Raw genomic sequence first — 20,672 nt, forward strand, 5'->3', positions numbered from 1 at the left:
AGAATTTCTCCCAACAAATTTTAACAAACAAGAAACCAAATTCAGAGTTTCAGTTGGATTAAGAATCCCTTCTGTTCTAAACTGCTCATATTTCACTTCATTGGTATTTGTGATGACGTATTAGACATACATTGTCTTCAACCGAGAAACAAGTTAAAGAAACCCTGAATGTTTAATGCGTTTAAAAAAAAAAAGGCAAAAGCCTCTTTTGAAGAGGCAAAATTCATTCACAAAACATGCAAAAAGGTCACAAACTTGGTTGTTCTTCCTGTGTAAGTCACATGCACATAGGTTATTGAAATATATTTTCTAAAAGCATGTATGCATTTTTCACCTGTCTCCCTGCTTCTATGCCCTCACCAGGGCCCAGCTTTTGAGAATATTTTTTATTATGATAAAATGTCTCTTCAGCATTGGTTTCTTTTTACAGATTAGTGATGGGGCACATATTGATAGAATAACTTTTCAAAAGCTCCTTGTTGACTTGTTTTACCCTCCCGTGTGCCTTAGTAGCTTTTGAAATTAGGTTAAGGCTCACTCCTAAGTCAGTGTGTCACTTTTGGAAAATTTTATTCATGCTGTGGCAGAATATGGCATTGCTATAAGTGCTATAAAGTTCCCTAATAGCCAAATAGAACTAGAAATGACTGAAGCTCTAGAGCAGGGGTCAGCAGCCTTTCAGAAGTGGTGTGCCGAGCCTTCATTTATTCACTCTAATTTAAGGTTTCACGTACCAGTAATGCATTTTAATGTTTTTAGAAGGTCTCTTTCTATAAGTCTATAATATATACCTAAACTACAGTTGTATGTAAAGTAAATTAAGGTTTTTAAAATGTTTAAGAAGCTTCATTTAAAATTAAATTAAAATGCAGATCTCCCCGGACTGGCGGCCAGGCCCTGGGCAGTGTGAGTGCCACTGAAAATCAGCTCGCATGCCGCCTTCGGCACGCATGCCATAGGTTACCCTGCTCTAGAGTGTCTAGATTTTTGACCACCATGAAAAGAGATGAGCCGATTCTTGCTTTTTAAAAAATCTTTTATCATCTCCTACTTTTTCTATATCGCAGTGTTGAGTTTCTGGAATATGCTGTGACTGATCATCATGACTCAATCACAGTAATTTGCTCAAACCCTTAAACAGTTGCATTCTGTCATTAAGCTATGGTCAATATATGTCTCAAGGAAAAACAGAACACTTGCACTTAGGAAGAATGAATATTAATGATGTTCAGTTATCTTGGTCTCTTTGGAAACGTTGTTGCATGGGCCCCCTCTTGTGGTACCTATGGATATTCGAGAGTTTATATGAATTAGTAGGCAGGTGTTTATGCTTGTTCTCCAAAAGTAAGATGAGAGGTTTTTCAATGTCTTCAATATTTTTAGAAATCAAAACTTAGAAATAATAAAATGTAAAGGTATGCAAAATGGGGCTAAGATATTACTAAACAATTAGAAGATGGGCTTAAGGGTATCTTGAGTAAAGCTGAAGAGTAGTCACATACACTGAAATGTCTTCTCTGGAAAATTCTTCATTATAGAATAACGGATGCTGTTGGACCAACAGAAACCTCAATTGCACCACGACAAAGACCAAAGGCCAATTCAAGCACTGCCACTTCTAATGTGCTAACTATCCAGAGTTCAGCAACACCAGTAAAAGTATCGGTTCCTGGTGAATTCGGTAACTGTGTGCAAAAAGGTAATTCACTCAAGTTGAAGGACTTAAATATTAAACCCACCCCCTCCAAAAAGGGGGATGGGAGTGGAGAAGGTTTGTTCTATTTTTCCGTTGTTTTTAATGTTAGAAATCCAAAATCTGTGGAAGTCACTTTAAACCCTGAGGTAGCTGTTATGATCAGTGTCCTGGAGTTCTGAGCCATCTGGGTAGCCCTAATGGCCTTCCTACCTTTTCTTCAAAACTCCACAGTACAGATCCTGACACATAGCACCTCTCTAACATAAAAAATCAAGAAAGCACACGTTCATCTTTCCTCTGCCTGGATTGGAAGCTATCGAGCTCTGTACGTTGTGCCATCAACACCAGATAACTGAGATGGCAGAAACAACCTGGCAGATGTCCTGAGCAGACAGTTGGTTGCCACTCATCAGTGATGTTGCATAGATCCATCATAGAGATGAGACTTGGGGACCCTGGTGATAGACTTGTTCGCCACTGATGTTAACACCAAGTGCCAGAACTTTTGTTCCAGAGGGAGCGTGAGTCTAGGCTTATTGGGCACCTTCCTTCTGCAGTGGTACCAAGGCCTCTTATGTGCCTTTCCAATTCCCTGGATCCCCCAGCATGATTTCCAAGATTGAAAGGGACAAATGAAGAAGAATTATTTGTAGCTCTGTACTAGCGGAGGCAGTTCTGACTTAAATTGATTACAAATGTCCATCCAGCCTTTGATCCAGCTCCCAGATTGCTTGAAGCTGATCTACAGCCTCACAACCAGGTACTCTGCCCAATCTAAAAGTCACTGTAGCCTCCCAAAGACAGCATAACTGTTAGCTGGTTGAGTACCATGGACAGAGACTGCTCCCTTCAGCTCCAGAAAATCCTAACACAGAGCAGGAAAGCATCTTCTAGAAAAACATATTCATTTAAATGGGAGATGTTCTTGTTGCAAGCAGCCCAGCATGGTCTGGACCTCATCCAGGCATCTGTACTGAAGGTCCTCAATTACTTACTGCACTTAAAACAGTCTGGTCTTTTTTATTAATCTGAGACCTACCTAGCAGCAATCCAAGCTTGCCATCTGCCTGTAGAGTATTGCTTAGTCTTTGTGTTTGTGTCTGTCTGTGTGTCTCGCGCGCGCACACACACACGTGTCAGAGAACCTCCTACTGCCTAGGACTTCAGTTTAATCTTCCTAAGGCTTGTGGAGCCAGCATTCAAACCTCTCCTTGTACCACCATGAGGTTGGGTTTTTTTGTTCTGATCCCAGCAGTAAAGGGAACAGAAATTACCTGAAAGTACCCCAGTGTCGGAATCTCCAGTAGGTGTAGAGCCAGCATATATTGCTCCTTCACCACCCTCTCTACAGACTGTGATGCAGAGGGCATGTTGCAGTGAGTGGCTGGAGTGCAATTGTGTGGAACAACTGAAAGCAACCCTCAGATTGCTCTAACTGGTGCAAAGAATCAGGGATATTTAATAATAGGTGGTTGGTTCTCAGCTTCTCCTTTTTCCTATATCCTGGACTCTCCCACATAACTGTGTGTGGGAGGGGAACCATTCTTGGCTACACTCTCCTAGGCACAGGCAAAGGCAATCAGACTCCTATCCGACTCTCCGTAGGGCTCCTGTCCTGTAGATAGGTCCAATTTCCTTTTTCCCCCTGCAAAGCAGTAAATGGCCAATAGGGGAACTGGTGAGCAACTGCAACAGGCGTTGGTGACTGTGCACCCTCACAGTGATAAGACTGATTCAGGTGCTTAATTTGAAAACTGGCAGGATACTTATGAAAATATATTTTCAGTTTGTAATTATTTCTTAACCCAGTTGCTCTCAAGGACCACTGCTTAAAGCTTTGATGATCTCAAGTGGCCCCAGGGCACAAGTTTTATACCACTGGCCTAGAATGTTACACAGTGCATGAGCTACCTAACTTCATCTTACTTAGACAACAGTGTATAGTACATTAGTAACTACTTGTCTAATAAAGGCTGCACAAAGAGGACTCTCTGGACTGGACTATCTGGACCTGTGTGTGTGTGTGTGTGCGGGGGGGTATATTGCAAATGTTTGTGTCAATATGCTCTGAATCGCTGAAGATACAAAAATATTTTTTCCCTAGCTATTTTTTTAAAATTGTAAGCAGCTATAATGTGTGAGAAGTTAGATTTAACTTGATGCATGAACACTTCATGTGCCTAACTTGCCAGCATGTGGAGTGATCCACAACAAGGAAATACATATTTTCCTAAATGGATGAGTTATGCATCAAGGTACATTCATTACTTTAAGGAGTCAGAAGGATACAAATGGAATAAAGGGAACTGTCTATTTCAATTTCAAGTTCCCACTCACTGGAATGTTTTGGGACCTCTGAGCATTCTCAGTAAAGAGCCCTCGAACCAGCTGACAGAGGCCATAGAGTCGTATCATAAGAGCAAAGGGAGTTTCCCACATGACTCAGGCTGAAGGCCTGAAATCTTAGAGTGAGAATTGTGCAAGATATCTTCAGAGAAATAAAATTTAGCTTGCAATTCTACTTCTCTAAGGTTTCCATTTCCCAAACTGGTCCAGGAAACTTTTAGGGCAGGTCTATGCTACAAACTTGAATTAGTGAAGACTTCTGGTGAAGACGCTGTAAACTGACTGAAGAAGCAAGACCTGTGTTGGCAGGAGAAGCCCTCTGGTCAGCATAGTGCTGTCTATGTGGGGGGCTAGGGTCCATATAATCTGGATTGTTCACACCCCTGAGTGATGTTGTAATACCGCAGTAGCTACATACTCGGACTTAGAAAACAGTTTGTTTGCAGTAAGAGTGTTAAAATAAAAATGTGACTGTTACTGACAATTCTCCCAATGGATTTCAGAAATACACGAGTTAATAAAATTTCTTTAAAAATGTTATAGGAACCATAAGACCAGGAAATGGACAAGAGATCTTGTCTCAAGGGACCAATCAGCACCCTCCACAACAAAATAGAGTACTGCAGCAACTGCAGCAGGGGGACTGGAGATTACAGCAACTGCACCACTTGCATCACCAGCACCAGCAACAATTACTTCAGGAGGCTTACATGCAACAGGTACAGGCTTATTTTACTAAAGGAAAATGCCATGTTTAAAAAATAATTAAATGTGGGTGAGCCCACATTTTAAATTCTAAATTTCAATTACACATGAACATTTAAACTTTTCTACTACTATAGGTGGTTCTGCCTTTTTCAGGCAGAGAGCAATATGGGCTGTTTTATTTCCCCTTTATCCTGCATCTGTTGCATAACACTCTTTTTATAGTTACGTTCTATATATTAACCAGTTGCTATTTCTTCCGGCTGCTTGAACTTGGGTCCTAGCTGGATTTTGACTTAGCACTAGGTGTAAATGATGTGATGTGTGAGACACCCTTGCATTCCAGCAATCTAGGAAAACAGCGTGATACTGGCAACGACTGTCAGCAATAGGTTGTTCTCTAAAGATGCCATCTGTGTAGGATTCTCATTCTGTGGTTTTGCCTAGTCAGTGTAAAATTCCCATAGCTGTTGAGGTTTTTCTGACCCTGGAGGGTAGCAGCAGTGAGAGCAGAAGACAGATCCCCTTCTTGTTGGATCCCCCTGTAAATACTACCTTGGAAACATTATGATCCCTTTTTTGACCATGGTCAGCAAAGGTGTTCCCTTTTTGGTGACTGATTCTGCATTGCTCCAGCTGTTCTGTTAACACTGTGTATCCTTAAAAGACTTACTCAACAGAACACAAGTTTAAGTATGGCTGCCTAAATTTCCTGAGGATCACATCAGTTTACTTGTACTGGTGTGGTGCCTAAAACACACTTGAGGGTGAGTGATACAATAAAGACCATCTGAGAGGGAATCTAAAAGAGCATCCAGGTTTGACGGATCCTGTGGGTCCATAATACATCATTTCCCGCCCCCTCCCCCCTCCGGACTCTACTTTTCATTTAAGTGTTCACTTGCAAAATAGACTAACTATTGGCCCAGTTTTTATATCTTGTAGTACCAGAACAACATGTTTTAAAATGCACCAATTGTGTATAGTGCGTTTTACTCTTTAACTGTGGCTCGCCTTTTTATTGAAAAGGCTGCTTATAGATGCGTTTTTTAAACAAGCTGTTTAAAATCATTACTCATTGAATTGTTTTGGTTAATTTTTTCAGAAATATCTCTTTCTTTCTAAATGTAGTATCAACAAGCAATGCACCAGCAAATGGTCCAACAACAACTTATGATGCAATCTATGTACCAACAGCAACCTTCCCCATCCCAGTATCCTGCCATGGTATGTTGCCTGTAGATGCTATTATTCTTTATTTGATTAGTTGGTATGCTATACAGATTAACTGCAACGTATAGTAGTCTTAATAGGTATCTGAGCTGCAATAGACATCTTAAATATTGGGCAGCGAATCATCTAATTCTTTTCCCAACATGCTACAGCTTTCAGTGCTAACAAAATAGCCCATGTTGACATGTTTCTCTGTTCATATCTGTTAGCTGATTTTATAATGAGCACAATTTAAAGAATGTGTAGATTTGTTTTAATACTGGGTTACAATTAATGCACACTGCATGAAACACTGCGGTGTAGTTACTTACTAAACTGAGAGATATTTGGTTTACAAGAATGTAGGCAGATGTTCAACATCTAAAGGTTGGTAGAAAATGAAAGCACTATAAAATCCAATATTTGAAATAAACTTTTCAGGCTAAGCCTTTCAAAAGTGGTTGCTTAAAATTGGGTTCTTAAGTGGCCTGAATATTTCAAGTGCTGAATATCCAGCAGCTCCCTTTCAGGCCTCATTGTACTGGTACTTATCACAATTGTACACACAATTGGCTAACAGTACATGTAGATTCTGCAGTTGCATGCAGTCATATTAACTGAACATTCATTTTGAACACAGTTATGGAAGTTTGGTCCTTAAAGACAAAAATAGAAAATAAAGCACTACAGTAGTCACCATTTAAAATATTTATAATTTTGCTTTTGCAAGTAGATATTGAAGTACAGCATAACATGCATTAATTTTGCTTGCCTTTGCCAGTAAATATTTTAATAATTGCGACAGTTGTATGCACAAACGTGGCTGAGCTAACATTATTATTAGAACCTTAACTTTCTCAGAGTAATGTTAACTTGGCTACTAAATGCATACTATTGTGCAACATCTCATTTTCTGGTTTTTACTTTTTATTTGTTCATAAATTAATATCCTGCGTATGCCATAAAATATAGGATGGGCACCAGAGCAGAGAGAGTTTTTCACTTGCTTATGATAAAGCATTTGAAATCAAGTATATGTTACATTGACTGAAGTTTGTTTATATGAAATGCAGTTTTTAAAATATACCTAAAGTCTTGAGTTAACTGATATTTTTTGATGTTTAAGTTAAAACCTTTCCTTTATTTACTGTTTGATGTATCATGATTTCACTAAACAAGTAAATGTTCTTACATAGTACCTGTGCTGCAGTATGTAGGTACGTCATGGTGGAAACTTTAAGCTCAGAATTTTTCTGCTTTTGAGAGAGCTTTTGTACGTGGTTTGGTCTTTTCTTAGCCAGATGGAATAATTTCGTATTTTGGGGTATGCAATCCCTCTGGACTTAAAACCATCTTTGTAGTCAGGTTCTATTTCATTAGACTTGGGATTAAACTAATTTTAAATGTTTATATTTTTATTAATAGATACAATATTGTCAGTTTACTCCAGCTTTGTATGTAGTCATGGAAAAATAATTAGCCCAATCTAATTAGTACACTCTCTTATCTCTAACATAATCAGAGATTTTACTCCCCCATCAAAACAGATTTATCTGGGTATGTGGGCAAGGATAATTTACACCAAGATTACTAAAATGAACATTATTCAGCATTTTATCCTTTAATGGATATAGTAAAACATAACTTGTTGATGGCACATCCAGTACAGCATTGTAAGGGCTCTTCTGTGCTGCCATACAGTACCCTCAATATATACCTCTACCCTGATATAACACAACCCGATATAACACGAGTTCGGCTATAACGCGGTTTCACCTATAACATGGTAAGATTTTTTTGGCTCCTGAGGACAGCGCTATATTGGGGTAGAGGTGTATTGAAAGTGTGTAATTTAAAAAAAAAAAAAAATTAGAAGCAATGGTAACATTATATATTTAGTTTGATTTTTTTTCCTCCTCCAACTCATATGTTTCAATGAGTGATTTATTAAACCAGCAATTTTATTAGTAGTATAAGTGCTCTAATATTGGTTTCCTGCAGTTTCAGCAGGAATATGTAACTTTGGCTTTGCCATAGCCTGATGGTTTTTTGGCTTCCTCGTATATTAATTTCAGACAAGCTGGGTGAGGTAATATCTTTTATTGGACCAGCTTCTGTTGGTGGAGGGGACAAGCTTTCAAGCTTCACAGAGCTCTTCTCCAGGTCTGGAGAAGGTGAAGAGCACTGGGGAGTTCAAAATCTTGTCCCCCTCCACCAACAGAAGTTGGTCCAATAAAAGATACTACCTCACCCTCTTCATGTCTCATATCTTGGGACCAGTACAGCTACAATAACATTGGAAACTATGATGAGAGAGTCATATTGCAAGTCCAAATACTCTATGAGAAGCGAAATGAAAGTGGCCTGTTTTTAATGGCTAAATGAATTCTGATTACTTTATAACGGTGAGTATCTTCCTCAGGTGCAACAATACCAGCAAGCTCTCTTACATCAGCGGATCCTTGCACAGCAACATCAACAGCAACCTCAACATCCACAGTCTCCTGAGTATCTTACCTCTCCTCAAGAGTTCTCACCCGCCTTAATTTCGTACTCTGCATCACTTCCAGCTCATGTTGGAGCAGTGATGGATTCTCCTTATACGGCCAATAGGCAAGTACGCATATTGTTGAGACAGTAGTGCCGGAGGCCCTAATTGACATGGTCCTGTTGTGATGGTCACTGTACAAATACTTAGCTGGTCCTTTCTCAAGAGCTTATGTTTCCTTCAGTATTCTGAAATTTATTTAAAATGTGTCCTACAATCTGCATTCAACTTGATGCTATTTATATTGGGGTGGGGTACTTCTCTGGTTACTCTGACTTACAAATCAGTTCAGGTTCTGCTACTGACAGAACACACCTTTCAAAGCTGATTGCTTCTGGACTAACCTCACTTCCTGCCTTGGTTGGTCATGGGCTAAGTTGCTCAGGTATTGAACTTGACACTTGCTGCCATTTACCATTCTGCTATCTCTAGGCAGGATTAAAACCTTATGATATGCTGCTCAAAGGTGTGCGAATGTCGTGATTTATTGTTGCATGTTACTTATGCACCCCACAACACAAGCTATGTCTTAAGTTTCTTTCAGTTTTCAGGCCTCAACTTTAGGTGTCCACGATGTAAACTTTTCTACTTTATTCACTATGCATCGGAAAGAAAAGATAATTCCAAAAAATCAGCTTAATTTCTTAAGTTTGTTATGATGGAAATATGAATGAGGCTGCAGCTAAAATATTTCCAGCTTACTTACAAAGCTGTGATTTTGTTAAATCAGTTTTCTGAACCAAACAGACATAGATTGAAGGGTAAAGGAGAGAGCTTTTATGGTCAGATGTGGGTGGGGGTTGTGTTAAATTAGGCTAAATTTGGCACCATCTGGGAGCCCTCTCCACAGATGTAAGATCACACTTGAGACTCAGAAGCTGAAGGCAACATTCAGATGACAGGCAAAATTTTCCTCTTGAACAGTAGCAAGAATCCGCAGAGACCATATCAGATAAAGAGGCATCGTCTTCATCCAGGACAGCTAAAGTATGCTGTTAAAACTCAGGAGTAACCACGGCCTGAGGTTTGATAAGCTTCTGTTAACCAGGTGCTTCTCAGAAGCCCCAGGGAGTTCAGCAGAAGATCACTAAGGTGAGGTGGCCCTCCAGATATGTCCCAAATCCCAGAGCTCCAAATATCACCAAGGCATTGTCTGATGAGCCAAGATGACCTGACCACCACAGACAATGGACACCAGCGAGAATGTAGGAGACCTTACTAAAGACGTGTCAGTAGTTTATCATCTACAACCAAAGTCTACATAGTTCTTTTACCTGTCAGGCAAGTTCAGTTTCTTAGCAATGCATGTCCCAGTTGGTGCCCCATCCTCCCCAATCTCAATACCTTTCCCCCCAAGGTGACTGCCTCTCCTTCAGCCCCTTCTGGGGCAGTTTTTCCTCTTGACACTCCTTCAGCTTACTCTTCTTGGTGCTGCTGGTGATGCTCTTCCTCCTCTCTGGAATAAGCTTGAGTCTGGCGTGCATAAACCCCAGCCTCCTCCAACTCCAGCAAACTCTGAAAATAGTAGTTAATTGGAGTCAGCTTCTTGGGTCCTTTTTTCTCTCCCATGTGAGAGTTCACTCGGTCACAGCTTCACAGCCCCTAAACCTCTGCAGCTTACAACAGAAAATAAAATCAAAAGGAAAATACAGACAACAAAACACCAGAACATTGATGAAAAGTTGCCAATCCTTTGAGTTTTTTGGGTTTTTATATGTTGTCAATGGTAGATACTGGTGAAAGTTAATTATGTTTTGAAAGACTTCAGAAGTGGATTTTTTCATCATTTTGTATTTAAAAAAAAAAAAAAAGGCCTTGACTGACTGTTTTTGTTTTCATTGTCCCAGTATGTTTCACTTCTACCTATAAATAAAAGTTTCAGTTCTTCTTTAAGTTCGTGCCTATGGATGCTCCACCTTAGGATGTGCATGAGTTCTCAATCGGAGACTGCAAATTAGTGTTCAGAGGGCTGCTTCTGCTCAGAGCTGTGCCTCGTGCTTCAACCGAGAGGATAAAAGGAGACATGAGCCTTCTCCCACTCAGCTTCCTCTTCATTTCCTGCAGCTCAGAGTGGAGTATTCTGCTGTCTTCAGGTTTCTGCCATTTTTTTCATTTTGTGAAATCCTTATTTATTTTATCTATTTACTTAATTATCCCCTTTTCTATTTTTGTTTAGCACATTTGTGCTCCTGGGAGCAACGAAGTGTTTCCCCTTCCTCTTCTTGGTCCATTCATTTGTGCCGGAGCACAATCTGTTACACTTTAAGAGGTTACACTGCCACAGGACTTTTCCCTGCAGTGACAGACACTTGAGTTGCCTGCAGTGTTCGGGGGACTTCATAGTGTAAAGTGTATCTGGGATTCCAAGACAGGTCCAAAAGGACAGGGAAACTAGACTAAAACTCTTGCCTAATGAAACGTACTCTAGTTCCAGAGGGGTCTGCTCCCTCCTCCTCTATGTTGGCCTCAGCATTGCTGGCTGCTTTGACCAGCATTGGAGCTTCATCTGCAGCTCCAGAAATGATGATTTCAAAGGAAAAGAAGCACACCTCCCCGGCCAGGCGGATGAAGAAAAGAGGTAGGTCACCCCATATGACCCACTCTCAGACTTCGCATTCCTCAGAGGGTATGGCTGAATCTCTGAGTCCAGGACCAAGGTTTTTGTACCACATAAGAAGCCCCATATAGACAAACCCTCTAGCCCCAGAGCGCCTACTGCAGTGGCATCACCTGATCCTTCATGGCACTGCTGTATACACAGGGCTATCGTGCATATATTGATACCGGTCTGTTACCACAGTTCACAGATGGTTGAAGACCCTGCAGCTTCCTTGGTACTGCAACAATCTCCATCTCATCAGCAGGCATTTCCGCCTCTGGTAACAGCCCAAGTCTTTATTAAAGACTATCAGAGGCCTCCAGCTCCTAGATTTGGAGGCCCTTATAATTTCTGATGAGCTGGAGTCTCACTGTTGAGATCTGTCAAAGCTCCCTCCCTGGTACCATTCAGACAGCCACAAGTCGAAACTCTCCTGAGTCACCAGCCTTTAGAACTGGCTGTGTTAGCTTGAGGTTCCATTGGTAGCTCAGGAGAGGATTGGTCAGACTCAGATCTTGGTACAGGAATTCTTCCATGTACTGTACCACTACACTCCTATGAATCCCTCTAATGAAGAGGATTTTTGGGGTACCTACCAGACATTGTAGGTCTGGAGAGTCCGATTATCATTGAAAAGTCTTACTTTTTTCTTGGGGATAAAGGATCAGTACCTACCAGTACCTTACTGTTCATGGGTACCAACAGACAATTTGCTCACTACTTTGGTACCGGATGATACACAGGAGGGACAAGAACCTCAGGGGGTCTCTTCTCCTTCAGTCAGATCCTCTCTATTTCTGGACCAGGTGGCAGTAATATCACCGCCTTCCTATGCTGGTGACATCAAGACCTTCCAGGACTTCATGCAGTGGCTGGTGGGCTCTCTCCAAATGCTGCTAGAAGAAGTCCAAGAGTAGCATCGTTCCTTGGTGGATATTTGGAATATCAATCCCCAAGGAAAGATTGCCCTGCCTATTAATTTCTCTATCTCTTGTGTGTACCCTATGGCAAACACCTGCCACAATTCCATCCACCTGTAAGAGGGTAGATAAAATGTATTATATCTGATCAAGTGGAATAGAACACTTATTTTCCTATCCCAGCCCTAATTCCTGATGGTGGATGCAGCCAACGAAAGGAGCCATCAAGCACACTGTAGACCTTCTCCAGTGGACAAGGGATCAAGTGGCTGGACTTGCTGGGCAGGAAGAGCTACTCATCTTCTGCTCTTCAAATTCATATTGTCAATTATCAGGCCTTTGTGGCAAAACAAGACTTTACCACATACTCAAAATTTACACATTTTATTGGACACCTGCCACAAGACCAGATAAATCAATTTCAGTCCATCTTGGAAGTCTAATTAGTTGCAAAAGCCTCTGTGCAGACTACCCTAAATGTCACCAACACAGCTCCAGGGCCATAGCCACGGCTGTGGTCATGAGAAGAGCATCCTGACTCCAGGCCTCAGATTTTCTGAGGGGTGCAAAACACTATGGAGAGTGTCTCCCTTTAGAAGGACCCAATCTCTTCAGTGAGAATATGGACTCCTCTTTCTTCGTACTCAAGGATTCCAGGGCAGTTTTGCAGCCACTGGGGATTTAGGCTCCTACAACAGCAAGATTGTTTAGTAGATCCCAAACTGCTCAAAGATCCAGTCCATTCTAGTATCATCAGCACACCTTCTCTAAGCCTCAGGAACTCTTCTTGGGCAGATACAAACAGCAAAAATGAGGACCCTCTCCCACCTTCTAGTCAGTCTGTTCTTTCTAAGATGTGGTTTTGACAGCTCAGTCAAGAGCATCGAGTATCCCATTCCGCTGGATCCTCTCTTGTGCAATTACTTCCCCGTGTCCCTTTTGGAGACTCTGTCCCACTCCTTACCTCAGACAAGTGGATACTGGAGGTCATCAGAGTTGGTTATTCCATCCACTTTCACTCCCCCCTCTCACTCTTCCTTACCTGTCCCTCCTCAGAGACCTTTCTCATGAGGAACTTGTAAGACAAGAAGTTCAATCTCCCTTCTCCTCTGAGCAATAGAGCCAGTTCTGCCACAGTTTATCGAAAGAGGCTTGTATTCCGATCTCTTTCTAGTTCCCGAGAGGGTGAGACTAAGGAATTTGAATTATGTTCTAGCACAGCACTTCAGAATAGTGACACTTGCTACCATTATTTCATCCCTAGATCTGGGAGGCTGGTTTGTTGCCCTCGACTTACAGGACGTCTGCTTTCATGTAGCCATCCACCCATCCCACAAGCACAGCCTACAGTTTAGAATAGGAACAGACCACTACCAATATTGAGTTGTCCCTTTCAGACACTCTGTGGCTCAAAGGGTGTTGAGAAAGATCCTCTCAGCAGTAGCAGCTTCTCTGTCAGCTTGATAGTCCTGTACTTGGACAACTGGCTGCTCTAAGGCAGGTCACCTGAGGCGGTCCAGTCATGAGTGGGCAAGGCATTAACTTTATTGTAATCTCTGAGCCATCATAGGAAATCCATACTATTTCTGGTTCAAAAAATAGATTTTATAGGGGCCACTTTAGACTCCACAATAGCAAGAGCCTATCTACCCAAGGAAAGATTTTTCCATCCTATCCAGTTAATCTCAACACTGCAGTTCAGCCCACAAACAACCTTAAAGCCTTGTGTAGAGCTATTGGGTGACATGTCTGCTTCTGGATTTGTGATTACCCATGTGAGGCTGCACCTCAGATGTCTCCTAACACAAGTAACAACTTCTTCCACTAGAGTGCAGTCTGGATCTATAGCTCTACTGAAGGACGTTCCTATAACAGAAATCTGCAGAACTGCAACGTAGTCATCTTTCCCTACTTTTGACCAGCATTATGCCATTTTACTTGCTTCTAGCGATGACGCCACCTTTGGTGATACAATCATTTGAACTCTCTTACCACCCATCGCTTCATTGTTACTGCTTGGGAATTTGCTACAGTGGAGCACTCAGAGACACACACTTGAAGAGGGAGAGGTTACTTGTCTTACAGTAACTTGAGTTCAAGAGGTTTTGTCCCTATGGATACTTCACCTCCTGTCCTCCTTTCCCTCTACTGTGGAGTTTTGAAAAGGAACTGAGTTGCAGTGGGCTTGCATCTCCTTTTATCCCCTCATTTGAAGCATAAGGCAGGCACTGCTCTGTGCAGGCATGGGCCCGCAGACACTATTTGGCAGTCTGTGATTGAGAGCATGTGAGCGCGCACACATCCTATGTGGAGCACCCATAGGGACACAACATTTTGAACTCAGCATTACTGTAAGGAAGTAATCGCTCCTTCTCCAGACATTCAGACAAGGCTCCTAAGTACATCATGCTTTTTAGTATGATTTCAGTCAGAGTTTAGATCTTTCCCATAATTTCTAAGTAACTGTCCATGGATAATTGGGTTTTTCCTGCCTCCTGGTGGCTGGCCATGTCAGTTGGTCTCATTGTCATAAGTCTTCACCTAAAGCCAAAGACTGTAGTTTGTTACTGGTTTGGCTGCTTTTGCCAGTGATATTTCCACCCCCAAAGGGAATTGGGTTATCACCATTTTTTTCTCTTAGCTTTTTAATTTTAAATTTGAGTTGAATTTTTTCAGGCTTCGTCGGATATGGGATCATGATTTTTATACAAATTGGAAAAGCTGGAGGGTGGGCACGTGGAAGGGGTTAGGAGACGTAAATCAAGAGGCCAGGGCAAAATTTTGTATGTTTCCGGTTAATAAGAAATGGAAAGAATGAACGTATATTTACATATCTATTTAGGCCTGGTCTACACTATAAAGTTATGTCTGCTTTAACTGAAAAATGTCATGCGCTGTGTGACGTAGTTAAACCAACCTAAGCCCCAGTGTGGACACAGTTGACATAGCTATGGCCTCTCAGAGAGGTCGGTTTAAGAACCTCTTCCATCATGGTAGTGTCTGTCTATGCCACAGAACTATAGTGATGCAGCTGCAGCACTGCAGGTGTGCCACTGTAGTGTTTCTAGTGTAAACATTCCTTTGGACATTCACATACTAGACATTCTTCCTTGTTCCTTGGAAGTGATCTCCAAAGGAAATGGGTTTGTCTCTTTTTTTTTTTGCTGCTGATATATAAAGGCCTGAAAAGTTTTAAAAACCACATTCATTAGATGTTGACATGTTATATATCTCTCTCCTTTCTTCCCTTATTTTCAATGAAAACCAAAGAACCAATAGTATTAAGATTCCAAGAAAGGAAAAACGTGATTAAAGAGAAAGCGACTATTTTGTTTAAAGTTATTTTTTCTTGTTAACACTTATTTAACTTAGTGAACTCTATAAATAAGTGGGGAAGGGGAACCCTTTTAGTCAATAGCCCCACCCCTTCAATAAGGACCAGCAGCTCCCAATCTACAAATACATTTTTCTCCAACCCCCCCTGCCCCCAAAAAAGCAGCAAAACGGGGAAAACAGATTTTGACATTCCCAATATTTTCCTCTCCCTCTCCCAAAAAAGCAGAAATAAACATTTTGGCTATTTTTAATATAATACAGAAATAAATAGCTACACCACCTTTCCTATTTCAGGTCACATTTACATTAGAAGGCGTTTGCGATTTGGCCATGCTTAGAATGAATGGAGAAAAATACCCATAAGGTAAAACACAAGTTGAAGTGAATTACATACAACAATATAAAATAAGGTGGAACAAAACTCTAAATTATTGCTAAACTATGTCACTGGGAAGCTGTCACATTGTGTGTAAGAACAAATATACAAAGACCTCTGAAATGACGAAATTCTGATATGCTTAATTTTACATCAATAGGCTGCAATGTTTTTTTATCTGCTTCCCCAAATTGACTTCACAGCTCAGCCGTTCCTGATGCAGAGGCCGTTTCCAGTTACCCAAAGCAGAACATCAGTAACCCACCTGATATGTCAGGCTGGAACCCATTTGGAGAGGACAATTTCTCCAAGCTAACAGAGGAGGAGCTACTGGACAGGGAATTTGACCTTCTGAGATCAAGTAAGGGACGCTTGAAGGCTTATTTCGCTTCACAGTAAATAAGGGCTCTGTAGGTACACTCAACAGTGCCAAAGACTGTCCTTTTAAAGGGCCATGCAGTCTGTTGTACAGAAAATTCTTTCTGAGCATTTGAGGGCAGAACTAGGTCCGCCTTTTCACTTTTCTTTCCATTTGGAAAATGTTGTGTGCAGAAGAAATTCACTGTTTAGCATTAGCAGCTATTGATATAATCTTTAACTCTTAAATATTTCTCATCTCCTTGATTGTCAAGAATTCTAAATATCAGTAGTATGGTGTTCAGATACACGAGACAGTTTAGCTGCTTGCATTACTCCATTTGCAGCTCTGTTTTCTTGCACACCAGAACAGAAGGTTCTGTTGGTCTGAAATGCCCTTTGAAAATGCCTGAAAGAAAAATTGGTCTATTACATTATGTTAATGTTTTGTAATGTCCTTTGATGAGTGGCTACATGTAAGGGCTGCTTTATTGTTCTGACATGGCAATAGTTGAATAAACTTTTTTCCTCTTTAAGTCAGCTATCTCAATGTTTTTACTTGAAATCGCTTTCTTTAGTCAACTTGTTGGTATTCATCACGATACTATTTTCAAATGTAATTTTGTTAAGGAAGACTAGGTCTGTTTTTTTTTAAAAAGACCTTTAGCATGTAGCAAAACATGACATTGACTTCTAAGTTACAGATATAATCATTTGACAGCTAGGATCAGATTTCTCACTAGTAAAAATGCAACAAAATAGCTAGTGGGGAATTAATGGAAAAAGAAACTATAATTTTAATAGAGCTAGCTTCTTTCACATTTCCGGTGGCTTAATTTTTCCAAGGGACTACTTTTTTGTAAGCTTGCTGTGAGAATGTGGAATGCCAACAAGCAAAGTGAACGTAAGAATATTAAAGAACATGCATGAAATCATTTTTCTACCATTTAGGTTCAAGAAGTCAGTCTAAAATAGGGCAGAACCAAAAACTTACCGTAGCATTGCACATATGTGCTTTTTTTTGTACCACTTTTCTAAGAGATGTCAAAGTAGCATTGCAAAAAATGAATTATTTTCCAGTAAAACACAAAAGTTGCTCTTGTTAATGTTTGGGAAATTAAGATTGTCCTAGTTGAAAATAACCATTCTTTAAAAAAAAAAATTGTTTTGGAACTTGAAACTATTGTCTTTCCAGTAATTGTGTTGAAAATCTTAAGCATAGTTCCTTCAAAAGGAGCCTTAGAGGATTTGGAAATCAAAATAATACTCAACTGGAGAATGTTTGTTTAAAAGTGAAAGGTCAGCATAGCACTGCCCATTCTCATAATTCCTAACCACTTTGCTGACCATAATTATGCTAAATGTCCTGCATCTGGCTTCACTGAGTAGTCTTGAGCCACGTTTCCGATAGATGTAAGGAAAATAAAAGATACTGACCAGAAAAATATTTTAAGTGGCTTCATGACTAATGTACTAGCTGCCATCCGGCAAATGTGCTTACTGAGAATGGCTGGCTATACTTAGCATACCCGAAGTTCTGTTCAGTTTGGTGAAAGATGTAGAAAAATGGACAACTTAAACAGATTCTAAGAAGGGAAAATAAGATTGTCGGAGATTAAGATTTTAAAACTTTTTTTCATACAGTGTGATCATATTCTAATATTCCAGCAAAATAGAAATCCTAAAGTAATGCTATTTTCATGCAAAGCCGCTTTCTTTGAAGGTTTTAGGAGGTTGATTTCTTCCTGTAAATGCTAGTGAACTTTGCGTAAGGTTATCTCATCAGGAAATTCTAACACCGTTGTCTCAGAGGCCCTGAAGTTATGTAATGCCTTTATATACACCTGATAGAGAGCTCATGACGCTATGTAGTGAGATGACTGGTGGTATTCTCAGTGCAAGATTAAGGAGAATACAAAGAATAGTTGACTAAGATTATTGTGCAGTCTGTAGACTAGAGCTATGTTTACCCTAGCACTTTTTTTTGGTATAGCTTATGTCGCTTGGGTGTGTGGGAAACCCCCCCCCCCCTCCCCCGAGCGACATAAGTACACTGACAGAAGCGCTGTTGTGGACAGCACTATGTCAGCAGGAGACATTCTCCTGTCGACAGAGCGACCGCTGCTCCTTGGAGGTAGCATAGAGCAGCTGCATGCGCGACCTTACAGCAGCACAGCTGCATCGGTACAGCTGTGCCGCTATAAGTTCGCTAGTATAGCCATGGCCAACAATTGCTTTAGTCCAACATCACAGTGAGCAAGATGGGCCTGTAAAGTGATGGCATAAAAAGGAAGAATTATTGTAAAAATGACAAGAATTATAACCATTTTTACATGGTTGGTGGCTCCTGTTAATATTCCGTTCATTATATATAATGCTTGCCGTTGAATTAGTGTAGTAGCCTTAAGATAATGTTTCTTGGAACGCAATCCTTGTAAAAATGAGAGTGCTTGAAACCACACAATTTTCTCTCCTCTTTTGCTCTTTACTGTTAAGTCGGGAGGAATATGTAGTAAAAGTTAGAGCATAGTAGACGTTAGACTTTATGTTATCAGAATGCCAACATTTGTTTGAGTTGTTCCTTATTTCCTCAAGTATACTGAGCTTGTGCAAGAGAATTATATGAAGAAAATAAACTAATGATGTCTTGTACTCTACAATCTCTTGTATGTTCTCTGCTGATTCTCCATTAACAGTTACTGGTCACTTCCATTGTCCAATGTTTGTATTATACCCTGCTAGTATAACTGACTAAACAAACAGTGAGTGCTGGTGTATCTTGCCTTTCCCCTACCCTCGCCTGTAAAGTGACTTTACTGTTGTACAAGAAGCTTATGATATGATCAGTAATCCACTAACACTTCACATGTCTGTAAAATTAAGTACCTGACCACTGTTCCATTTATTCAGTATTTAGTACTTAGCTTGTAGGTAGCATTATATTTAAAAAAAAAATTGTTTGAAAATTTTTTAATATTACATTACATTTCTGAACTAGATAATAACTCTATTTATAGATAGGGTTAAGAGATTTACCCTAAGTCCTTCAATGAGTTGTTAGAGCTAAGACTAGAAACTCAGATTTCCTGACTCAGTTTTTTTTAACCACACGACAGCACTGCCCAGAAAAATGTTGAGACGTAATTTGCTGTGGTTTGACAAATAATACAGTAGGTGGCAGACTGGTTTAGTATACTGCATGAAGTGCAATAGTTTTTCTTCCTCGCCTTTTGGCTTGAGTCAAGTTTAAAAGCCTCAGTGGAAAGCCCTACTATAGATCATAAATTTCCACAGTCTTCGCTCTGACAATGAGGATTTCCTTAATGAATTTCTCATTGTAATTATTGACATCCTGTCGCAAAACAGATCCCTTGTATTAAGGCAATAGTAGACAAAATAGATAAAATACTTCCATTAAATTTTAGCCTATGGATTTTGAGTGTTGACAGTTAGCAGTCTTGTTCTAAATGTATGTTCTGTAATACCTATAGTAATCTTCTAAAATCAAAGCACAAATGTTTACCACTATACAGTTAAAATGGCAAAATTGGTAAATGTAGAGGCATACACCTCTACAGAGATAATTTACATAATTCTATTTTTAGTTTTCATTGTACATTAATGAGATTATACTTGCTAAAATGTTTGACATTGTGCAGATGTATTTAAAGATATATCATTGCTCTTTTCATAAAAATCACCAAATTCCTTTCTACAGGAGAGGACATCAGTTTTTACAAGAGAGCCACTGTTTATCACAGAATGTGTAAATTTTCTAGGTTTATTTTTGCTTTTTTGATCTAAGGGAATAAGGACAGAAGAATAAGAATCCAGAGAAGAAAATTTCATTGCTGTACTACTTAGCCCAATAATTGACACACATTATAAGCTTTTGAAATAAACTTTTTCATTTGCTTTCAGTTTCACTGGGCTGGCAAATCACAAAAGGTTGACCCTTGTTTTTTTCTTTCTAAAAGCCTAATTTATGTCATGTCACAATTTACATATACATTAAAAATATTTAAAGTTTTGTTCACTGTTATACACTATTAATCAAGTTTCCTAGGTTCTCCCTTTTGGGACTCAAAAGTCAAGGTTTTTAGGGTATATGATTTATCTGCAGCTATCAGCATCTTCATCTTTGGGCACAATCTCTCCTATAAACTGGTTAAACCATTATCTGCATGCATAGTAGAGTATGCACAGAGAACTAAAGTTCTTGATGCTATGATGGTTCAGCTTTTTGTTCTCCATGTTCACTGCAGGAGAAATGAATAAACTTGCTATTTTATATATGCTGTGGAAAAGATCTGACTTTCACAGAGGCAGTCACTTGACAATTAACCAGTAGATGAAGCTGAGTGAGAACTCTCTTGAGTAAAAACATTTTTTTTCAAAATTAGCTATTCCATTAGCTATTGGCTTTTTTTTCCTGCATCGTTTCCTTTTCCATGATCATGGTTTTAAAGATGTCAATGAAGCTGCAAAGGCCAAACATGAGTGATTGATTGTAATTGGGTTTCTAAAAATTATAGAATTGTGTTATGACTAAATGGTTTCTTTACTGACTAAACACT

At 39.9% G+C, this 20,672-nt stretch overlaps 1 protein-coding gene across 2 annotated transcripts in view; it reads left to right on the plus strand.

Moving 5' to 3' along the window:
- The window catches only part of BMP2K (BMP2 inducible kinase), a 104,340-nt gene that overhangs the window by 58,950 nt on the left and 24,718 nt on the right, over positions 1-20,672 (plus strand). For both annotated transcript variants that reach the window (XM_039539703.1, XM_039539704.1), the window contains exons 10-14: positions 1,539-1,699; positions 4,586-4,761; positions 5,879-5,974; positions 8,382-8,572; positions 15,942-16,099. In XM_039539703.1, coding sequence (XP_039395637.1) covers positions 1,539-1,699; positions 4,586-4,761; positions 5,879-5,974; positions 8,382-8,572; positions 15,942-16,099 — 782 coding nt within the window. The remainder of the gene's footprint in view (positions 1-1,538; positions 1,700-4,585; positions 4,762-5,878; positions 5,975-8,381; positions 8,573-15,941; positions 16,100-20,672) is intronic.

Source organism: Mauremys reevesii, linkage group 5, assembly GCF_016161935.1.
Source record: "Mauremys reevesii isolate NIE-2019 linkage group 5, ASM1616193v1, whole genome shotgun sequence".
Lineage (NCBI taxonomy): Eukaryota > Metazoa > Chordata > Testudines > Geoemydidae > Mauremys > Mauremys reevesii.